The following is a 23,647-nucleotide window of genomic DNA, read 5'->3' on the forward strand; positions in this document are numbered from 1 at the left end:
TTAATACAGTTTTTTTTCTGTTCTTTTTCTCAGTCTAAACGTATACAGGCCCAACTAAAAGAACTTCGGTATGGAAAGAAAGATTTAGTTTCCAAGGTACATTCATATCTGACTGTATTTTCTATCATGTTGTTATATAGGTTTTACTTATTTCTTTTTTTATACAATTTTGGTCATTTGTAGATGCTTTTATTGGGCAAGTGATGGATTTGCATTGTTGAATGGAAATAATTGTGTCCTTGTTTTATCAATGAGGTCTATTGGCAGGGATTTTAGGAAAGACAAAAAGGCAAAAAGGGGCAAACAGCCCATGGAGGCTGCTATCTAAGGACAATCATGCCCCCCCACCCCGGGAAATTTAGAACTCTGGCTAACTATAAATCTTTGATGCTTCATGAATCATAATCAGTATGGCTCTGTTATTTTTGCCTTGTATATCATTCTAATTTGTGTAGCGTATGGAGATATATTTTGAAAATCTGGTGGTATTATTCAGGCCTCATAAACACGACCGTATTTGTTTTGCGGTCCACAAAACCATGGGTCCGTTGTGGTGTGTAGGACCACAAAAAAGCCTTGTTGTGCATCCGTGTGCCATACAGACTGTTGGATGCACAACAATTCACCAGTATTGGTGAATCTGCAAATTCGGACCATAAAATGACTTGTCCTGAGTTTTTGCGGTCCAGATTTGAGGCACCCACAGCGATCCGGGTAAATCACAGTTGTCTGTATGGGGCCATAGAAAAGAATGGGTCTGCAATTTATCCACCAAAATGTGTAAAAAATGTGCCCGCAAAAATACTGTTGTGTGCTTGAGGCCTCACTGTATGGTATTATTACTTGGACTCTGTATTGTGATATTATCCAGGCATAACGTTTGCAAAATACATTAAGAGCTGACGTCTTTACTGTCCTGTTTAGTTTACACCATGGTGTCTACGATATATGGTAAGGAACAGCTGAGGTAGCAAAGGAAAATGTATAAGGACTCTCAGTACATTCCCTATCATTTATTTCAAAATACACAACATAAAATAATAAAATAATCTGTACATGCCAAATTTAATTCATACTCATTTTATCACTGTCTTGTTTGGACTTTTAAAGGATCGACTGATTTCCGAAATTAGTTTTAGGTCCAATTCGGTGGAACCTGTTGTCAAATTCGATTCGGTCCAAATAAATTTGTTGAAACTCAAAAGTGACCCTATTGCCCTGAAAAGTCTTCTAGGACTTATCCCACCCTTTTCAAGCTCTTTAAAACCAAAATAGCATTAGTTAATGTCAAAGTGACAGCAACATATATGTAAACAGATAGTAGCCTATTCTATTTATTCAGACAAAAATTGTCACTTCAACACAGACCGATGTATAACGGCGCTGTATAAATACTTGACACAGAATAATTTACCAAATTTTACTGCCACTATTATAAGCAATTAGATATATATGTTCCTTCATCTCTGTTTTATGATCTTCTGATCTGTGACATGGCAACCACCATTTTAAGCGATTCGTGCGGGACGAATCAAGTCTCAGACGTGCGAAAATCCCAAATTTTTTGTTCCTGGTAGAGTCAATTAGCTCATATATAGCCAATAACATATCTAATTAATGCATGTAATTTATTGGTATTTTCATTTGTATACAATAGCCTGGGGCTACGCGGTGATTGGCCGCAGCGGTCACATGGGATGCAATGTCATCGGGCATTCTGGGTAAATATGACTCTTTTTTTTACCGGAGTTGCGATTTTTGTGGTGTAATCGCTGCGAATATACCGCAAAAGTCCCAAAACTTGGCTTTCTGTTGCGGGTTTTGCATCTCCATTGAATTCAATGGGGAAAACTCGCAACGGAAAAGCAACAGAAACGCTGCATAAATTGACATGCTGCGGAATTAAATTCTGCATCACAGGTCAATTTATTAACGTTTACGCTGCATTTTTTTTTTCCGCAGTGTGGGAATGAGATTTTCCAAATCACATCAACTTTGCTGCTACTGTAAATGCTGCGGAATTTCCGCACAGATTTCGGTTGCGGAAATTCCTCAGCGTTTACGCTATGTGGGAACCCGGCCTTAAAAAGCTTCCAATGCTATTATATTAACTCCTTCCCAATGTATGACGTATACTCCACTCCATACAACGCAGGTGTCGGCTGTATATTACTCATCCTGCAAAAATCAAACCCTTATAGGTCTATATCGATAGAAAAATAAAAAAGTTGGTAGGGGGGAGGAAAAATATAAAATGGCTGCAGCAGGAAGGGGTTAAATGTTCCGAAGGCCAGATTCACATGAACGTGGAGAGACTCGGATGTGAAAAACATGACATTTTTCACATTTGAGGTGCCCCCATGCGGGTTCCGTTTTCAAGGATCCCCATAGACTTGAGTCTATGGAGGGATCCGTGAAAACAGAACGAAATAGGACATGTTCTATTTTTCAACGGACCTTTCATATGGTCCGTTGAAACAATGGCCGTGTGAACGGCTCCATTAAAATACATGCGCCCGTGTGACGGCCATTGTTTTAACGTCCGTCACACGGATGTACTCTACGTTCGTTTAAATTCGGCCTAAGGTAAAGTATATGTGTCCTACAAAATTTTTTTGTCCTACAGAAAGGTGTCTCGGTTTTACTAAGGAATTTAATATTTTTTTTAATAAAAATGAATAAGTAATTTGAGGTTACTGATCCAGACCGGGTTACATTAATGACACATACAAACAAATGAGTATATTTGCTGATGTAATGGATTCCTCGGTTAATCATTGTGACTTATATTACTCAGTATTTCAATGACGAAAAAGTTTAGGGAGATCCTATTAACGCCTTGTTAGCATGGCTCATTAAATGCCATCTTCTGCAAGTTGCTACATTAATATTTTCCCACGTTTTTGCTTTTGACAAGTTTACAACACTGTGTGTGTTCATTCCCCATCACTAAGCATCTAATGAAGAGGCATATGGCATTGAAAGTTTATTAGAACCATCCTAAAGCTCAGCTTCTTAAAGTGTGAAACAAAAATATTCTGTAAGTTTTCCAACAATATTCCAACCTTCCTACCTGAATAGAAACAAATGTTTTTCTCTGCATAATTATTTTCTTAGACAGCAAAATTCCAAAAGAAAATATAAAAAATCTGAAAAAGAATTGTCGTTATCTTTATTTATATTTGTTTCTGACAGTGGTAAATCCCAATATGGCCACATTAAGAGATGTGCAAATCTTAATTTTTTTTAAAATATTATTACAGAGCCGTATTTTTTAATGGCAAGTCAATAGGGGCTGAAATTGCCTAATCTGGATTTACATTTCTGTCTTATATGCGGCAAATACAGATTCTTCCACCTCGAGCCGCTATTGGGGCACATTCAGACGTGGCAGATTTGCTGCAGACGAGGCTCAGTGGAAATCCGCAGCAGACTTTTTTTTCTTTGGTTTCCATTGCCTTTCAAGTAACTTAGGGCAGACATTGCAAAATATAAGGCCATGTTCAGACGTGGCAGAATTTTTCCGCTGAAAATGTTTCTGCAGAGTTTCTGCGAATTTGCAGCAACATTTTCATATTTGACAGGTAATTCAGACGTGGTGGATATCACAGCGGACATGCTGCAGATTTCAGCCTTTGCAATGCAAAGGCTGAAATCCGCAGTGAAATTCCGCTGCTTCTCCGCAACATAATGTGAATGCTGCGCAGGGGAAATTCTGCACCGCATCCTAAATTCCGCAGAGTTATTTTCAGCAATGTGTGAACTAAGTTTCCTAAGAATGTATAGAAACAAATGTAAAAAACAGCTGCTGCAAAATTCCACTGTGGACTGTCCGCAGCGGCATTCAACAGCGATTCCGCCATGTCTGAATGTGGTGCCCTAACAGTTTGGAAACTAGCTTCCGGTGTGGAATTTTAATTTTGCAACATGAACAATCCGTTGCGGAGAAGCAGCAGATTTTCACTACGGATTTCAGCCTTTGCGATGCAAAGACTGAAATCCGTGGTAAGTCCGCTGCAAAATCCACCACCTCTGAACATACTTTCAAATGTGCAAATTTAGCTGCAAATTCTTTGCAAAATTGCAGAGAATTTGGAGCAAAATTTGAAGTGGTAAATTTCCGTAACTTCTGAACGTATCATTACAGATACCACAACAGTTGTCACCCAGCTTTCCTAGAGTTCTATTATAAAACTGCACAAATTACAGCCTGATACAGGTCACAGAACTCCGAGGTGACTTCTGAGGGTATGTTCACACGCTTACTAAAAAAGTCTGAAAATACGGAGCTGTTTTCAAGGGAGAACAGCTCCTGATTTTCAGCCGTTTTTGTTTATCAAACACACGTTTTTTACGGTAGTTTTTGGAGCTGTTTTTCTATAGTCAATGAAAGACGGCTCCAAAAAACGGCTCAAGAAGTGACATGCAATTCTTTTTCGCAGACGTTTTTTTACGCGCCCACTTTTCAAAACCCAGCCTTACCAGTAGAAATCGGAGCAGTTTACAAAATGTTTCTTTCATTGTCAGTCTATGTGCTATATTTTTTCAAAAAGTTGCAAACACCCTAATGTATAATTTCTTGTCTCTGCTTTTGTTTTTTGTTGAAAGTTGAAAATGAACATATCCAAATGGTGCGTGGTCTTTAAAAGGTTAAAGAAACACAAAACTTTGTAAAGTGCCGACCGAGAGTGGTAAAACATGTCATGCTCCACCCCCTCAGACCCTGCACTAAGCTTAACACCGTGCATCAGTCTTGCCTGGAGTGTTCCTTTATGCAGCGGCCTCCGTAGGTTTTGGCATCTGCTTGGCCACAGATGATTTGATCTACTATTGTAATTTTTATGGACAGCAAAAACTGGTATTCATACATGCTATAAACATACCCTTTCCCGGGAGAGGAAAATGGCAACCGATTCAGAGTTGGAGGGTGCAAGGTAATTTTTTTGTTTGTTTAGATCCCGAGGGGCTCCGGGCACTGATAGGGGTACGTTATCTTCTTGTTGGAGTGTCTCTTTAATATATATATGTTGCATCTTACAAAGGCCAATTTCCCAGCATACTTTTGTTATTTAAAAAAATGTGATCTATATCCCCATTGTGGGCTTATGCCATACTGTCAAGTGGAACTTTGTTTTCAAGGTAATTCTTTGTATCTACAGTTGTTGTGAAAAAGGTTATGGTTATAGTTGTTTTTTAATGTTTGAATGCCTGGGGGTATAGTTTGACAGATGACTGCATGTTTTACATAGTCCTATAATATGGCAGCACCAGTTGATTTATTACAAAGTTATGGCCTGCAGACTCCCTCCAGGGAAGCATTTATTTGTTAAAGAATTTATATGGGCACAGTAATTAGATCACTTCTCCCACGGAAGGCTTCATTGCTAGATGACTTTCCTGAACACTTTTATCTATTAAAAACACTGCATCCATCTCATTTCTGGATGTTTGGGAGTATGAAATGTATTTCTTTTACGATGCAGAATTTATTTTCAGTTGTTATGTACTTTGCGTTGAATGGCATAAAATATCATGTCCTATACAGTCATTTATGGTGAATAAAACCTACAGAAATACATCAGATAATCTAACTTGTTGGACTAGAGATGTTTCTCAGATAATAGTTTGTGGTTTGGAGGATATATAAAAAGACATACAGAGTCGATTCCAGGTGTACGTTGGCCATTGGGCAACAGTACCACTATGGTTTCAATTTCTACCCCATCCTCAGCTTGACATCCATAGAGCAAGTTTACCCAGATTGTCATGTGTTTCCCAGACCCAGTATGCCCTGGCATCTATCTACTTAAGTTTGACTGGTGCCCTGGAGTGACATTTTTATGCTATTAACCCCTTACCAACATCCACCGTATATATACGGCACACGTCGGGTAGGGGAGTATGGAGCGGGCTCACAATCTGAGCCCGCTTTAAAGAATAACTGTGTCGGCTGTAACTTCAGTGTAACAGGCAGAATCGCACTTGTTAACCCGTTAAATGCAGCGGTCAATAGCGACCGCAGCATTTAAATGGCTAGAAACGGGGGGCGGCCCACTGTAACGTAGTAACGGTCCCCCAGGTCTGCCACGTTGTACTCCTATGAAGCCATGGCGAGTGTCATAACGATATACTGCAGTACATCAGGGAGACAATAAAAAAAAGCTTTTTAACATATAAAACCAAATATATATATATATATATATATATATATAAATAAAAGAAAAACAAAATAGGCAGCACATCCAATTGCTTGAGAAAGGCTCTGGGTTATTGAGCTGAAATGTTGCATTTTGTCTACTAAAAAGCTCAACTTTTCTTCCACACTTACAATTTGATGTGTTGCCTGTTTTGTTTCTTTTTGTCAATTTGGGGATGATAGTGAAATCCCTTGGATATTCATCCAACTACTGTGACCAGTGCTACTACACCTTGGATTGTGTGTGTGTGTATATATATATATATATATATATATATATATCTTAAAGTAAAAAAAAAAAATAACATGCGTGGTACTGACGCATACGTAAAAGTCTGAACTATTACAATATATCATTATTTAGTCCGCATGGTGAATTCCGTAAAAAATTAAACCGCCAGAATCGCTGTTTTTTAGGTCACTTCATCTCCCACAAAAATGGAATAAAAGGTGATCAAAAAGTCTCATGTACCCCAAGATGGTACTAATAGAAACATCAGCTCGCGCTGCAAAAAATAAGCCCTTATACTGCTCAATTGATGGAAAAAAAAAAAAGTTATGGCTCTCAGAATATGGGGACAAAACAATCAGTTTTTTCCTTGTAAAAGCAGTAAATCCTAAAAAGGACTTTATAAATTTGGTATCGCCGTAATCATTTTCACCAGCAGAATAAAGTTAACGTGCCATTTTACCCCACAGTGAACACTGTAAAAGCAAAACCCCCCAAAAAGATTTAGGAATCACTATTTTTTTCCTTTTCCACCACACAAATAATTTCTAGTTTCCCACTACATTATATGGTACAATAAGGGTATGTTCACACAGCTTAGCAAAATACTTCTGAAAATACGGAATTGTTTTCAGGCGAAAACAGCTCCTGATTTTCAGACGTTTTTCTAGCAACTCGTGTTTTTCACGGCGTATTTTATGGCCGTTATTGGAGCTGTTTTTCAATGGAGTCAATGAAAAACGGCTCCGAAAACGTCCCAAGAAGTGACATGCACTTTTTTTTCACGTGTGTCTTTTTACGCGCCGTATTTTGACAGTGGCACGTATAATAAAACCTCGTGGGAACAGAACACCGTAAAACCCATTGAAAGCAATGGGCAGATGTTTGTCGGAGTAATGGAGCCGTTTTTTCAGGCATAATTTGAGGCGTAAAACGCCCGAATTATGTCTGAAAACAGTGCGTGTGTACATACCCTAAATGGGGCAGTGAAAATCTACAACTCGTCCTGGAAAAAAATAGGCCCTCATACAGTAATATTGCTGTAAAAAGAAAAAAGGTATGGCTTTTGGAAGATGGGGAGGAAGAAATGAGAGTGAAAATCTGAAAAATGTCTGCAGCGGGAAATGGTTAATGATGCGTAAATGAGCATTTCAGATGCTTGTTTGGTATTCAAAAAAGATTTAATTGGAATTTTATTTTAGGAAAGTTATCAAAGTATCACAACTGAAAGGGGTTGTCTTATTAAGAGGTCATAGAGAGTCTCTTACCCCGGCGGAGCAAACCCAGCCATGTAATAGATGGTCGGCCATTAAATTGGCATATGGATAGCCAAAACTTCTCTGGTCAGCTGTTCATCAGCTGCCGGGCCCATTCTTTAACTCCTACTAGCCCGTCCTCATTCCATTTGTAAGATATGGGATTCAATAACAGTCAAAGCCTTTTCCAAGAAATGAGAATAAACCACTGGACACCAAGTAAAAAAACAAAAAAAAACCCTTTTCTAGTACTTTAGACCATAATAATACATATTATAACTCCTAGTTCACTTCAGACCACAAGGGATAACATGCATTAACCTCTAAAATCTCCTACACTTCTAGAAATAATATAATTAACATAATTAATATAATTAACACCTAAACCACCCAATTATATTATTAACCCCTAAATCACCATTTCCAAAAACTTGTAATGTAGTAGATATAGTGCAATTAGAGTATAACAGTGAGATGCGTCTTGACCTCTTTACTTAGGGCATCAACATCAATCTTTCTTAAAAATTTCTGCATTTGTCCAAGTTCCCTACACATGGTTCAATTCTTGTCGTACTTAGGCAATTTTTTTGCATCATATTTCCAGTGTGCAGCTTAAATAATTAATTTTCTATAGAACACTATAAACCGTGCCCAATAGCTAAAATTATAATAGGGTTCCTCTGCTGTTGCTTGTTCATGCAGCCACTTTTTCTTAACTTGCCCACTACATTTCCATTCATTTTTTAGAAGAAAAAGTCTATTCTTTCCCCCCCCCGCTTACTTGCTAACAAAGGAGTGCCTGTGGAGAAGGAAAGTACTATGAAAGTATAGCCCCCACCTAAGTTACCAATCACCCAATACCAAGGCTTCATAGTACTGTAGCTGCAGGAGCTCTCTATGTTCCAGAGTCGTACCTAGACTTTCCTCCATCTAGGGCAAAGAGGCAGTTCACTGCTCTACCCCTGTATCTAAATACACTCACCAAGGCAAAGCAGCTTTTTGGCACCCCCTTAAAACCCAGCTCTCGTGGCACATCCCCAATCGGCCTTTACCCCTAGCTACACTTGATACATACTGTATTTCATTGGCTGTAATCCTGGTCACCAATATTTATTGCTACAGATATAGCAGGTCTGAATTTGTTGTTTAATGCTTATTGGCTGTATGGTTTATACGGTATGATTCATTCTGAGTTCAGATAATCTGATTACCTGCATCTCAGATAATACATTGTGCTATCAATAAGGCCTCATGCACACGAACGAGCTTTTGCGGCCACAATTCCCCCGAAAATCCACGGGAGAACTGCGGCCCCCTTCATTCCTATGGGGCCATACACACGACCCGGTCCGTGCATGGCCCAGGAGCCCGCACTGCAGAAAGAACAGACATGTCTTATTACGGCCGTGTTCTGCGGTCCGGGCTCATTGAAATTAATGGCCGCGGCCATGTGCACGGCCTCCGATTTGCGGGCGGCTCGCGGCTGTCACTCCGTGGCCGGCCGGCCGACCGGGAAATCATGGCCGTGCACATGGCTACGGTCGTGTGCATGAGGCCTTAGAGTTGTGTCAAATAATAACCTGTCAGCTACAGAGATATCTAAGCATTGGCAAAAATGGTAATGAAAAAAAATAAGAATAATAATATTAGTAGTAGTAGTAGTAATAGTTTTAAGGTCCTATTACATGGCCACTTATGGACCATTAAAGAGGCTCTGTCACCAGATTATCAAATCCCTATCTCCTATTGCATGTGATCGGCGCTGCAATGTAGAGAACAGTAACAGAGCAGTGTATGATGCTGACATATGATGCTGACATACACTTCTATTCACAACGCCCACTTAGTAAAACAAGTAAACACGCCCAGATGTTACAAACACAATACACGCCCAGTTGGAAATAAGAGAAAACACGCCCAGTTGTCCATTAAAGGCTCATTTGCATAAATATAAAATAGCTCATAACTTGGCCAAAAATGATCATTTTTAAAAAAACAAAAACTTTACTGTTATCTACATTGCAGCGCCGATCACATGCAATAGCAGATAGGGATTTGATAATCTGGTGACAGAGCCTCTTTAAAACAAGCGTTAATCAACGTGGGTGGTAGTGGCACCGGTGGTTATACCGGTGGTGGTGGTACCGGTGGCGGTGGTACCAATATCATTATTATTATTTTTTTAATAGATACTGAATTATTTGGTCATACTGATTTTATTTTTAATAAAAATTCATGTTTCTGCACTGAAAACTTAAATGACAAGTAAGCAAAAATCTGGTATTCAATTTGCAGCAGACTAAAAAGTCCAGTATCATCATTTCAAGGTCGCACTCCTGAGGATGACTGAAGCAGCTTTATTTTGTAAACCTATTTTGTATCCGGATGCTGCATTTAAATAGCAATTGTAGCTGTCATTTTTTGTGCCTGTGTCAGGGAGTGATGATAAAATGCTGCTTTCGAATCCCCCATTAAAAGAAAAACACACAGAAGAATATCTCAAGGATTATAAAATAAATAGCACCAACTTTGTACCATTTGTTAGACTGTCAGCCGATGAGAAAGTTAAGGCTTTTGAGAAAGTAAGAAATAAATAGTCTTCTATATGAAATGTCAAGCCACTAGCAACACTAAATTTAAGGACTGTGATATAATGCAAAGACAATGGCAAACATAATCACATAAAATATATTAATAGCATTGATGTCACTGTACAGCAGCCTCAGCAAGAGTTGAGGAAGGAATAGTTATTTATTTCCTTCTGCTTCTTCTTTTAAATCACGTATAAGAATGGAAGAAAATGGGCAATGTTGTCATGTTCAAGTGAGGAATAAAGTTTTTGCTATTTTCAGTTTAATTATTATTACTATATATCATGTCTAATTATAACAGTATTCTGTAAATGGATTAAAATAATTATTACATAAAAAATTCCCAATGTGATGAAAGCCCCCAATTTAAATTTTTTAGTTCATTTTATAATATATCTTTATAACGGTCAGAGCATTTGCCAACAAAAAGGTATAATTTTTGGACTGTTTTGAATTTCAAAAAGCATAAAAATTTTTACCGCCAAGAGTGTTTTTAAACAGGCTGTTTTTTACCCCTTTTTACCATCCATTTACTCATAGCCATACCGTATATGTTGCTGTCACTTTGATATTACTAATCCTGTCTTGGCGTTAAATAGCTTGAAACACGTTAGATACAGTCCTAGAAGACTTCAGAGTGTCATACACGACTTTTCAGGACAATCGGGGCGCTTTGATTTGCGACAAATTTATTTAGACCAAATAGAATCTGATGGATGGTTCCACCGAATCAGACACAAAACAAAATTTGCTCATCTCTAGTCACAATTTGTCCATGCTATATGCGTCCACGCGTGGCCACCCAGTGGTTATTATGTGTACTGCTGTCTGTCAAAGGATTGGCTAGCATGTCACAATATTGTATTGAATGTTTCATGAGAGTTTAAGCCCTTAACAAAATTTACACAAAGAAAAGGGTGGACACATCTGACATGTCTTTTTGATATGTCAGAAAATGCTATAATTCAAATACCAGTGTGATGTTTCAGGATGATCCATTAGGATCAAACACTATGGCAACATCTGGATGCCTGGCGTTAGAAGGTACAATCTGCACTTTTATCTTCATCAGAAAAACAAATGACTAACAACGGATGCTAACAGATGCAATTAAAAATCCCATAGATTTTAATGAGATTTTTAACGGATCCGTTTTATCCGTTATTCTGATCTAAAAATGGATCATAGTAAGGGATACAATGGATTTGCTCTCTAAAATTGATGGTTTACCGATCGAGTCTGGTACTGCTTTATGCAGTATAGATGTGGAAGCCTTGTACTCATCCATTCCTCACGAAATGGGACTCAGGGTTGTACATCACTTTTTAGACACCAGAGGAACACATCATAGGGACCATAATGCGCTCACTCTGAAATTATTGGAGTTTGTTCTAACAAAAAATTATTTTTTATTCAATGGACGAATGTACCACCAACTCAGGGGCACTGCCATGGGTAACTCATGTGCTCCTACATATGCTAATTTGTTCCTGGGTTGGTGGGAAGAAACCATTATATTTACTGATGAACGTTGTTTACAGAATCTTCCAATTTCAATGTGGGCGCGTTACATAGACGATATTTTTGTCTTGTGGACTGCCCCCCTCGACATATTCAGAGAATTCATTCAGTCCATAAATCAGAACCACATAGGAATGAAATTCACTTTTGAAACTGATCAGAACTCCTTACCCTTTTTGGATGTACATATTTTCATAGATGGTGGCGGCAAAATAAAAACCTCGATTTATAGGAAACCCACAGCCACTAATAGCCTTCTGAGGTGGGAGAGTTACCACCCTCTACCGCTTAAAAAAGGCATACCTAAGGGCCAATATCTTCGTCTTAGAAGAAATTGTTCTGACCCACATGATTTTGAAGTAAAGGCCAGGGACTTAAAGGCTAGATTTATTGAGAGAGGCTATCCATCTAGAATTTTGAAACAATCATTCCAACATGCGTATTCATCAAAAATGGAAGAATTACTTATACCTAAAAAGAAAGAAACTACAAAACAACCTATACGACTAATAGGTACATTTGACATGGCAAATTACACGATCAGAAGTATACTAGATAAACATTGGAGAATTCTCCAGATGGATACAGACCTTAGGGGGATAGTAACACCTAAAGCACAAGTTACCTACCGAAAAGGTAGAAGTATCGGGGACCAACTAATGCATAGCCATCTAGAAACCACTAAAAAAGAAGGATGCTGGCTAGATCGTAAAATAAATGGATCCTTTAGATGTGGGCACTGCAGAGCATGTACATTTATACAAATTGCGCAAATGTTTAACAGTGCACACACAGGAATTCACTACCCGATTAAAAGTTTTTCAAATTGCAGCACCAATAATGTGGTATATAAAATCACCTGCCCATGCCCCCTAGACTATATTGGAAAAACAACAAGAGAATTTAAAAAGAGAATTTTAGAACATATAGGTGATGTGCGTCATAAAAGAGACAAACCTGTTTCCCATCATGTACATTTGAAACATAAAGGAGATCCAAATTGTCTAAAATTTATAGTAATTGAACAACTGCGACCATCTATAAGGGGTGGAGATCTAGATAGAACTCTACTACAAAGAGAATCCAAGTGGATCTTTAAATTGGGTACTATGGTACCAAATGGTCTAAATGAACAACTGGACTGTGGATGTTTCATCTGAATCCACTTTATATTTAATCTTCAATCATCAAATACTTCTTGATAGTATCTCTGAATACATATTGAATTTCTCAACCTCTGAAATTAGCTTTAAAATATTAAGCTCAGTTTGCCACTAAAATATCCAAAGAATTTTAGTTACATGACTATTCATAAATGGATTACCCTAAACTAAACTAAGCTTTTTTTATTATGTTCAGTTATAATTCCGTGTTCCTGGTTCGTTGAGTGCTGACATGCTTATGTCGGCACCACTGTCCCATGCACACGGCATCTGTTCCATTCTGACACTTCCCCTTTCCCTATCCCCACCAATTACCATCTGGCCATGCTCCTCATCTCTATGCATGGATAACTTCCATGTAACTTCTCTAATACAGACCCGTGACGTCTTAAATCATGTATAAGAATGGAAGAAAATGGGCAATGTTGACATGTTCAAGTGAGGAATAAAGTTTTTGCTATTTTCAGTTTAATTATTATTACTATATATCATGTCTAATTATAACAGTATTCTGTAAATGGATTCAAATAATTATTACATAAAAAATTCCCAATGTAATGAAAACCCCCAATTTAAATTTTTTAGTTCATTTTATAATATATCTTTATAACGGTCAGAGCATTTGCCAACAAAAAGGTATAATTTTTGGACCGTTTTGAATTTTAAAAAGCATAAAAAATTTTACTGCCAAGAGTGTTTTTAAACAGGCTGTTTTTTACCCCTTTTTACCATCCATTTACTCATAGCCATACCGTATATGTTGCTGTCACTTTGATATTACTAATCCTGTCTTGGCGTTAAATAGCTTGAAACACGTTAGATACAGTCCTAGAAGACTTCAGAGTGTCATACACGACTTTTCAGGACAATCGGGGCGCTTTGATTCGCAACAAATTTATTTCGACCAAATCGATCTGATGGATGGTTCCACCGAAGCAGACACAAAACGAAATTTGCTCATCTCTAGTCACGATTTGTCCATGCTATATGCGTCCACGCGTGGCCACCCAGTGGTTATTATGTGTACTGCTGTCTGTCAAAGGATTGGCTAGCATGTCACAATATTGTATTGAATGTTTCATGAGAGTTTAAGCCCTTAACAAAATTTACACAAAGAAAAGGGTGGACACATCTGACATGTCTTTTTGATATGTCAGAAAATGCTATAATTCAAATACCAGTGTGATGTTTCAGGATGATCCATTAGGATCAAACACTATGGCAACATCTGGATGCCTGGCGTTAGAAGGTACAATCTGCACTTTTATCTTCATCAGAAAAACAAGTGACTAACAACGGATGCTAACAGATGCAATTAAAAATCCCATAGATTTTAATGAGATTTTTAACGGATCCGTTTTTATCCGTTATTCTGATCTAAAAATGGATCATAGTAACGGATTATGCAATGCAAGTGTGAACATTGCCTAAGGGAACTCAAATTCACATTGCTCAACTTCCATTTAATATCAATGTAACTGATGCCCCATTTAACCTCTTAAAGACACAGCCAATTTTGGCCTTGAGAACTGAACAATTTTTTTCTATTTCCCTCTTTGCATCCCGGCACTCATAACTTTTTCATTTTTTGTCCGACGTAGCTCTATGAGACTTTGTTTTTTCACGGGATAAGTTGTATTTTATGTTGGTACCATTTTTTGGTACATTTACATTATCGTTTAATTTCTATAAATTTTTATTTTGGCAAAAATTTAGAAAAAAAAAGCAATTCCGCTCCAGTTTTATTTTTTTTTATTACACTATACATCGATCAACATAAATAACGTTATAAATTTGTTGTACAGGTTGTTACGGACGTGGCGATACCAAATATGTGTATATTATTTCACTTTTGGGACTTATATTTTGAAAAGTTTATTTATTGTAAAAAATGTATTTCTGTGTATTTTTTTATTTAACATAACTTTTTTTTATTAACTGAACTTTTTTTTAAAATTCCATAGAGGGATTTTTAATTTTGATTTTGATTTTTGAACTTTAATGTACTGGCATATATCTATATGCCAGTACATTAGCCTGTTTACTGATAGGTCACAGGCAGTTGTTAGGACTTACCTAAGTATGCCCTAACAACAGGGAATATGGTCAGACAACCCTGGGGTCCTTCAATGGACCCTGGGCTGTCTGCCCACACTAGATATAGCCATTGAACGCGTCCCTGGGATTTCCTGTGACGCGATCAAAGGGGAGACCCCCTTATCACTCTAGCTTTGAATGCCACAATCAGTTTTGATCGCGGCATTCAAGGGTTTAACGGCAAAGAGAAGAGGTTTCTCTTCTCTCCGCCGCTAGAGCAGAGATGTATTACAGCTGTTACAGCCATTGCCCCGCCCATCGTGGCGCGCGGACACTGGCTGTCACACAGAACGAGCATACTCATCCTGATGCGCCAAGTACCCGCCGCTCAGGATGAGTATTTTCGTCCTGTGTCGGCAACCAGTTAAAGATAATATACACTGATGTCTACAATTTTGTGTGCTGTGCAATGGTTGCGGTCACTAATCCTTTTTGCAAATGCTACATCGCAACAGGATTTGATCCTACACATCTTGCAACCCATTGCTTGCCTAAGGGATCAACTTTGTAAAACTGCCAAGATTCAGCGGCGGTTATTTATGAAGAATGGCTTATGCTATGAACATCTCACCAGTCTAAGAGAATAGGGTACGAGTTGAGAACTATTATAATACATGACACCTATTGTTCTGTCACTATCTAGCTCACACTTATTATTAAAGGGGTTGCCTCATCTCGGCATATGGGCATCATCAAGGACATCCCCTCCTTGGTACCACCTGCTAAGAGCCAAAGTCGAAATCCGCTATCTTGCTCTGTCAAACTTGAGTCATCCATCTATTACATGGATGTCCATTCAATTTAATGGCCGTTTTGTAATGCTACATTTCCCTGCAGGAGAAATGTCTGGATGGCCATGGATTCCTGTGGAAAAATCATCTGCTTACCTGGGGGACAGGTAAAGCTGTATGTACAGTATCTATGGCTATTTTCTTTTTCTCCTGAAGCAACACTACTCTTCCATTCCATAGATGTCTCATGCCTATGATCACGAGATACAAAGAATCACAGCACCGGATATATAGAATACACAGTATGGGTGAAGGCCTCAATAGGACTTGATCCAAGGTCCTCTTGTGTAGGCAAAAAGAAAGAAGCAAGTCAGCACATCCAAAAAATAAAGGAGCTTTATTCATCCAGTGCGACGTTTCAGTCCAACAGGACCATTCTTAAGCATACTTGAGAAGGGTCCCGTTGGAGTGAAATGTCGCAGTGGGTAAATAAAGCTTCTTTATTTTTTGCATGTGCTGACTTGCTTCTCTCTTTATGCCAATGAGCACGGACATAAGAATGAAAAATAACAAATAATTTTCATTTTTTATAGCTGCTTTATTCTAAAGCCATACCGTCTAATACACAACCAAAATATTAATGAAGATGTATCCTCAGTAGTCTTCTACTTACAGTCTATATTAATGTATAACTTATAATGTGATCCTACATTTTACGAGGTTATTCATATTTGTCATGAACAGCCAATAACCTCTTAATGTCTGCATTGTTTACTTTGATTTATGTTTTAGGTTGGAAGAGTCTCTGGTGTGTTACCTTCTGCATCTCACTCATTGATAGAGATTGCTAGATGATTAATACCTATAGCATTCCAGATATACCACATATGCACGATTTGGCGACTAAGTGTTTCTAAGGGGCCCTCTGCAAAAAAATAAAAATAATTTTTTTAAATAACTATCATGATGCATGGAGAATAACATCTCCATCTCTAATAAGCTGCACAATCTTATTATAAAGCTGTCTTTGTTGCCTTGGGATGCCCTGAAGAGTTCTTCAGCATGTACACAGATACCTTTCATTTCGAAATTAGCAGTTAAACTAAGCTTTGTGGGTATATAGTTACATGGTACATTTTCCATGAATCTTATTAGGGAAATGCACTGTGTATAGAATAATTCATAATATCTACCTACAAATTGCTTAGAGCAGAATTGAGCAAGCTGTGCCCCCCCCCCCCCACGGTCTAATCATGTCCTATAGGATATGGTAAAGCTTCCACAGGGGTTAATTTGGATTGATCACGTTGTTGGTTACACTACAGCTAGGAAATGAAAGGCTGTCTCCTTATACAATGTAACCTCAACATTCAATTGTTCTGCAATTCTTCATTCAGTGCAAATCATATATGTTGACCTACATTTTATTTTCTGAACTATAGAGTTTTTCCAGGATCGGGAGGCTAAACAAATGACAGGGGGCATGAGTGCCTATTTTGGACTCTTAACGGGGTCGAAACTCTGGTTTTCACACACATTTGACATAGTTGTCCTGCCCAGGATACAACAGGAAAAGTTAGAATTTGTTACCTTACCCAATTGAATGGACCATGAAATAGTATTTAGTGGGATTTTATTTGTGTGAGATTATAAAAACATGGCTGCTTTCTTCATGGGCTGTGTCTGATATTGCAGCTCAAGTGAATGGGGTTGAGCTACAATACCAGATACATCCTATGGACAAGAGTGGTGCTGTTTCTGACAGAAAGCAGCCATGTTTTTATAATCTCATGCAATCTCATACTACATATATGCATTGATGTGATTTTTGCCGGTGAAACTTTTTTAATTTCTGTAGATGCTTTAGGAAGTATCACAAAAGATTATTTTTTTTTTAGCAACTTTTCTGCTTTTGTGCTATTGTTATGTGAGGCCAAAGTGGTGTAAGGCCAATAAAGGGTAGTCATGGAAAAGATGGAATGAAGCACCAGGATGATGGCAAACAAAGTCTTTACTTAGACCAGTATTACTCCACACCCGACCACATGAATAACACAGAACACTTCTTAACATTTATGAGAGGCACAGTTCTTTATCTCCTCCCTGATACAGAGGTACCTCCTCTAGGCAAGTTTCAAGCCTTTCATCAGGCCTCTAAGGCTTGCGGTTTTACCGGCTCTGCTGGGAGGCTCTTGCCCGTCCACCCACTAAAATACTCTGAATACGGGGCGGTCCTGCTTATCACCCACCAACCAAAGCAATGGAGACACCAAGCGGGTAGGCTCTTGTCTGTCGCCTGCCAATGCTACTGTACTCACAGCAACTGCGGGCCCACGCTCATGCTGCTCGGCACCACTTGCAGCACTGCAGCTCATTTTTCTAATGGGTTTTGCCTGTACTCCGCCTTTTTATCAGATTTTGAACTGTCTTTAGTGTGAGGATTTGACGTAGGCACGCTGGTCTAGCAACCCACGTGAAAACATACTAACTGAGATGGCATTTGGGCCGTTTCTCCCGTACTAAAATATATTAGACTATGATATCCTACTATCATTGCCTGAACCTGTCAACAGCGCACAATACAGTAGAGCATAACATAACATTTGCACATGTTGCAACATTACACATCTTCTCCTAGGATGAAATAAACAGCAACACATATGAAATTTAAAGACATAGTGCACAGAATTAAATAGACAATACTCTAACATAATATACAACATACATGATAGCTGCTTCTAGGGATGGGGATTATCCCCACATTCTTACTCCATGTCTCTACATTCAGTACTATATCAGACATACATATTTCATACTTGTTGAGTGAATTATTCACTTTGGAATATGGTCTGATCGATTATCAGATCTCAGTCTTTTTACTATGGGGGCCAATGGTATATGTGTATAAGTTATTCAGGCTCTGACTGGTCCACCAAAGCAGTAGAGTATCCTCCAGTGGGCCCCGGCTCTGACATAATAATGGGTACCAAAAGTCAGGCAGACAACAACCCCATTTGAAACTGATTTTGGATCGATCACTTGCCCTTACGATCTAGTTCTGATGGACTGATTTATAAGTAACCTATTGGATCTTACTAAAAATACTGCATGTAGAACAATAACAAAGCTTACAATGTAATATAAACTGGATGTGCACATGTGCTGTATGGATGGAGGATGGGTGGGACCAAGGAACCCTAAGTCAACACTGATATTATATAATAATAATTATTATTTGATATTAGAACTTGTTTTCTCATAGAGGAATATTTTAGAGTTTAATCATCATTTCATTTTAAAAATTTGCATCTGCATTTAACTTTGGAGAACAAAGAAATAACAATCTGATAATCATTTATTCCTATGAAAATATTCTTCACTACTGAAACATTATAATGTGCTTCTGAGCTTAACGTACTGAAGCATAGCCAGTTAAAATGCCTGGGTATAATTGTTCTGCTCAGTAACTCAACCCACTGGCAAATTGTTGCATATGTTTCATAAAGCAGCCTTGAGCAATAAAAATGTTATTACATGTTTAATGAACTGCAAAATCCAATTTAAAAGTTTTCCACAAGCACATAAAGTGGCCTTAAGGATTTTTGACATACCTTTGAAGTTAATTTTGATTGTGGCCCAACTTGAATATTGTGTGCCATACATATTTAAAATATTTGATTCATTCCTGATGGTTGAAATCAGAAATGTAATTCCAGACTAAAGTTAAAAACCATGGTTATTATTATAATATGCATATTGTTACTGTCAGACATGTCCCCACTGGCAAAAAGTCAATGTAAGTATCTCTTAAGACGACACACAAATAGGATTTTTCTCTACTCTCTTATAAGGTTTTTTAAGGCCAAATTTAATGTCAGAGGAACACACAAAAACCGTAATACTCATAAAGTGGTTGAAACATTTTGGATGGTTAACGGTTTTAGTTGCATAGAAACCTGTCAGACATTAAGGGTTATAGGCAGGGACGAATTCTAGGGAGGGCACACAAAGCTCATGTCCCGGGGCTTCCACCACCTTAAAGACCAAGGGAACCTCCACTACTAACCCTCCCTGCCCAGGACAGTTGTATCTATCGATCTTACCTATAGATCTTTTGTATCGCTCTCGCATATTGATCAATCGGTCCCTCATATCATTCCATCAATTATTAGCCTGTTGTAAAAGTTACATAGACCCCAAAAATGAAAAGGAGTGGCTTTCAAGAGTTTGCTTTGCGTCCTAGCCTTTTCTAGTTACGCCCCTGGCAGTCATTATTTACAAGATATATAATGTGATATATGATATATAATTTCTCATATGTGTAGTGTATACACTGCTCACCTCTGGTATCCCAACCTGTCAGGAAAACAGGGGTCCCCAGATGGCCATTTGGCAATCCTAACAAGTCTAAATGGGGTTCTGCTTGCATCTTTCCAGTATAATAGGAGTTACTGATCCATGTTAGTACGGGGATCTCAGAATGGAAAATTGTTTTCCAGCAGTTCATTCATGAAAAAAGGCTGAGAATCTTTTTTTTTTAGATTAATATTGAGTTTTACACAATTTTGGGTTCACAACAGACCAACAGGCTTTCCAAGCCCATAGATGTCGGAAACTTTACTATACTTCTTACTACATGTGCTTTGGGTGCATCACATTGTCCAATTGCATTTATAAAATGGCAAAAGTTACATCATATCGAAAGGGATCTGTGCTTCAAATCTTACAAATATACACCGTTCAGCCATAACATTAAAACCGCTGACAGGTAACGTGAATAACATTTGATTATATCATCACAATGGTGTCTGTCAAGGGGTGGGTTATATTAAACAGCAATTAAACATTCAGTTCTTGAAGTCGATGTGTTGGAAGCAGGAAAAATGGTCAAGTGTAAAGATCTGAGCGACTTTGACAGTGGCAAAATTGTGATGGCTAGACGACTGGTCACAACATCTTCAGAGGGCAGGTCTTGTGGTATGTTCCCGGTATGCAGTGGTTAGTACCTAACAAAAGTTTTCCAAAGAAAGAGAACCGGTGAGCTGGCGACAGGGTCATGGGTGACCAAGGCTCATTGATGGGCATGGGGAGCAAAAGCTAGCCTGTCCGTACCCTTCCCACGGAAGAGCTACAGTAGCACACATTTCAGAAAAGGTTAGTGCGTAGCATTCTAAAAATGGGGCTGCATAGCCGCAGACTGGACAGAGTGATCATGCTGATCCCTGTCTACCATCAAAAGCGCCTATAAAGGGCAAGTGTACATTAGAACTGGGCTATCGAGCAATGGTAGATGGTGGCCTGGTTCTTTTGCATTATGTGGACAGCCGGTTGTGTGTGTATCACTTACCTGGGGAAGAGATAGTACCAGGATGCAGTATGGGAAGAAGGCAAGCCGGAGAGATAGTGGGATGCTCTGGGCCATGTTGTGCTGGGAAACTAGAGTCCTGGCATGTGGATGTTACTTTGATAAGAACCACCTACCTAAACATTGCTGCAAACCAAGTACACCGCTTCATGACTATGGTATTCCCTAATGGCAGTGGCCTCTTTCAGCAGGATTTGAGGGCCCTGAAAAAGTGTGAGAACTCCTTGTTCTACATCTAAAAGACCATGGTCACTGAATAAAATAAGTTTATTGCTACAGTCGGTGAGTGCTTCGATACTTTCTATTTTTTAAGATTTAAGAAGTTGCTCTGTTCGATGAGCACCCGTGGGCAATTTTATCATCCGGGTTCATACATATATAAATATATTGCCAAAAGAAACTCTGAGCAGGTTCAGTGCTGTATCAGATTTTGGACACTGCCAGCCTTTTCCTATCTCCCTTTGAATAACTCTTTCAGCAGGATAATTCACCCAAACACACTGCAAAATTGTACAGGAATGGTTTGAGGAACATGACAGAGTTCAAGGTATTGACCTCTAACATCCCCATGTATAAATCTGATCGGGCATTTGTGCTGTACAAACAAGTCCAAACCATGGAGGCCCCACCTCGCTACTTACAGGACTCAAAGGGTCTGCTGCTAATGTTTTGGTGACAGATACTACAGAAGACCTTCAGAGGTCTTGTGGAGTCCATGCCTCGACTTGTCAGAGTTGTTTTGGTGGCATGAGTGGGGCTTACACAATATTAGGCAGGTGGTTTTAATGTTACGGCTGAATGGTATAGTCATGTTTATTGAATAAATACCTAGTTTTACAGCTTTCACCATCAAATATATTTCTGTATGCTTAGTTAGTTTTTATATTAGAACAAATTTTCCCATAAAGGCAATTATGCATGTAGCATAACCAGACCGTTCTGAGAACAAAACAGACAGATGTACCGAGGATACATTAGATGCTATATAGGATGGATACCATCTGTGTGGATATTTCAGGAAATCAACCTTGAATGTTTAATCAAGTATGTAGGGAACAATTATTCTGAACATAGACTCAATTGTTTGCTATAATATTATGCTCAAGTTTCAACTTTTTCATGTTTTCCTTCTTTGGAACAAAGATATATACAGATACAATACTGTTATCTTGAACATTTAAATTATCACATTCTTCTCAGTATGCAGTACTGTAGTAGTAGTAGTAGTAGTAGTAGTTGCAGTAGTAGTAGTAGTAGTAGTGGTGGTAATAGGTGTAGTAGTAGTAGTAGTAGTAGTAGTAGTAGTGGTGGTAATAGGTGTAGTAGTAGTAGTAGTAGTAGTAGTAGTAGTAGTAGTAGCAGCAGCATTAGTAGTAGTGGTGGTAAAAGGTGTAGTAGTAGTAGTAGTGGCAGCATTAGTAGTAGTGGTGGTAATAGGTGTAGTAGTAGTAGTAGTGGTAGTATTAATAGTAGTGGCAGCATTAGTAGTAGTGGTGGTAATGGATGTAGTAATAGTAGTAGTAGTGGCAGCATTAGTAGCAGTGGTGGTAATAGGTGTAGCAGTAGTAGCATTAGTTGTAGTGGTGGTAATAGGTGTAGTAGTAGTAGTAGTAGTAGTAGTAGTAGTAGTAGTAGTGGCAGCATTAGTAGTAGTGGTGGTAATAGGTGTTGTAGTAGTAGTAGTAGTAGTAGTAGTATTAGTTGTAGTAGTAGTGGCAGCATTAGTAGTAGTGGTGGTAATAGGTGTAGTAGTAGTAGTAGTGGCAGCATTAGTAGTAGTGGTGGTAATAGGTGTAGTAGTAGTAGTAGCATTAGTAGTAGTGGTGGTAATAGGTGTAGCAGTAGTAGCATTAGTAGTAGCGGTGGTAATAGGTGTAGTAGTAGTAGCAGCATTAGTAGTAGTGGTGGTAATAGTTTGGGCCCTCTCTGGAACCCATAAGCTAGACCCTTGGTGACACTTGGTGTGGTCATGAAGTAAAGATTCTTTGTGAATAGAGAGGCTACATTTTATTTACATCACTTACCGTAGTTCACCATAATGAACTTTTCTTATGTTATACATATATGTGAATATCGGTAAACCAAATTTATAAGGCTTTCTTCTCTGTTATTTTTCCAGGAAACCATACCTCATTCTTAATCCCTCGATATAAATAGATTGACAACTGGGCTTTTCCATTCCTCTTGACAATATGGTGTGTTCCTATACAATCTGACAAAGTCAACACTGATTTTCAGCGTGTGTAGGCACACGGCACATTATCAGGGGGAATGGTAACAAAAGTTGTCAGTTTTTTTATAAATTTCCAGGAGGAATAAGAGGAAACGCTGAAGGCAGAGAAAAGATGCTCCATCATTGCTACTTTACTTTAGTATTTACTAAAACAGACATCAGAACTGACAGGTCTTCAAGAAAGATTAAATATTCTAATGTATACCGTATTTTTCGGACTATAAGATGCAGTTTTTAGCAAGAATAAATCTTGCTAAAAAATCCC

General features: G+C 38.4%; 1 protein-coding gene across 3 annotated transcripts in view; it reads left to right on the forward strand.

Moving 5' to 3' along the window:
• The window catches only part of LUZP2 (leucine zipper protein 2), a 374,406-nt gene that overhangs the window by 262,667 nt on the left and 88,092 nt on the right, over positions 1-23,647 (forward strand). For 2 of the 3 annotated variants that reach the window (XM_075837712.1, XM_075837713.1), the window contains exons 7-8: positions 34-96; positions 15,891-15,959. In XM_075837712.1, coding sequence (XP_075693827.1) covers positions 34-96; positions 15,891-15,959 — 132 coding nt within the window. The remainder of the gene's footprint in view (positions 1-33; positions 97-15,890; positions 15,960-23,647) is intronic. The other variant, XM_075837715.1, reaches the window with a different exon arrangement.

This window comes from Rhinoderma darwinii, chromosome 9 (assembly GCF_050947455.1).
Source record: "Rhinoderma darwinii isolate aRhiDar2 chromosome 9, aRhiDar2.hap1, whole genome shotgun sequence".
Classification (NCBI taxonomy): domain Eukaryota; kingdom Metazoa; phylum Chordata; class Amphibia; order Anura; family Rhinodermatidae; genus Rhinoderma; species Rhinoderma darwinii.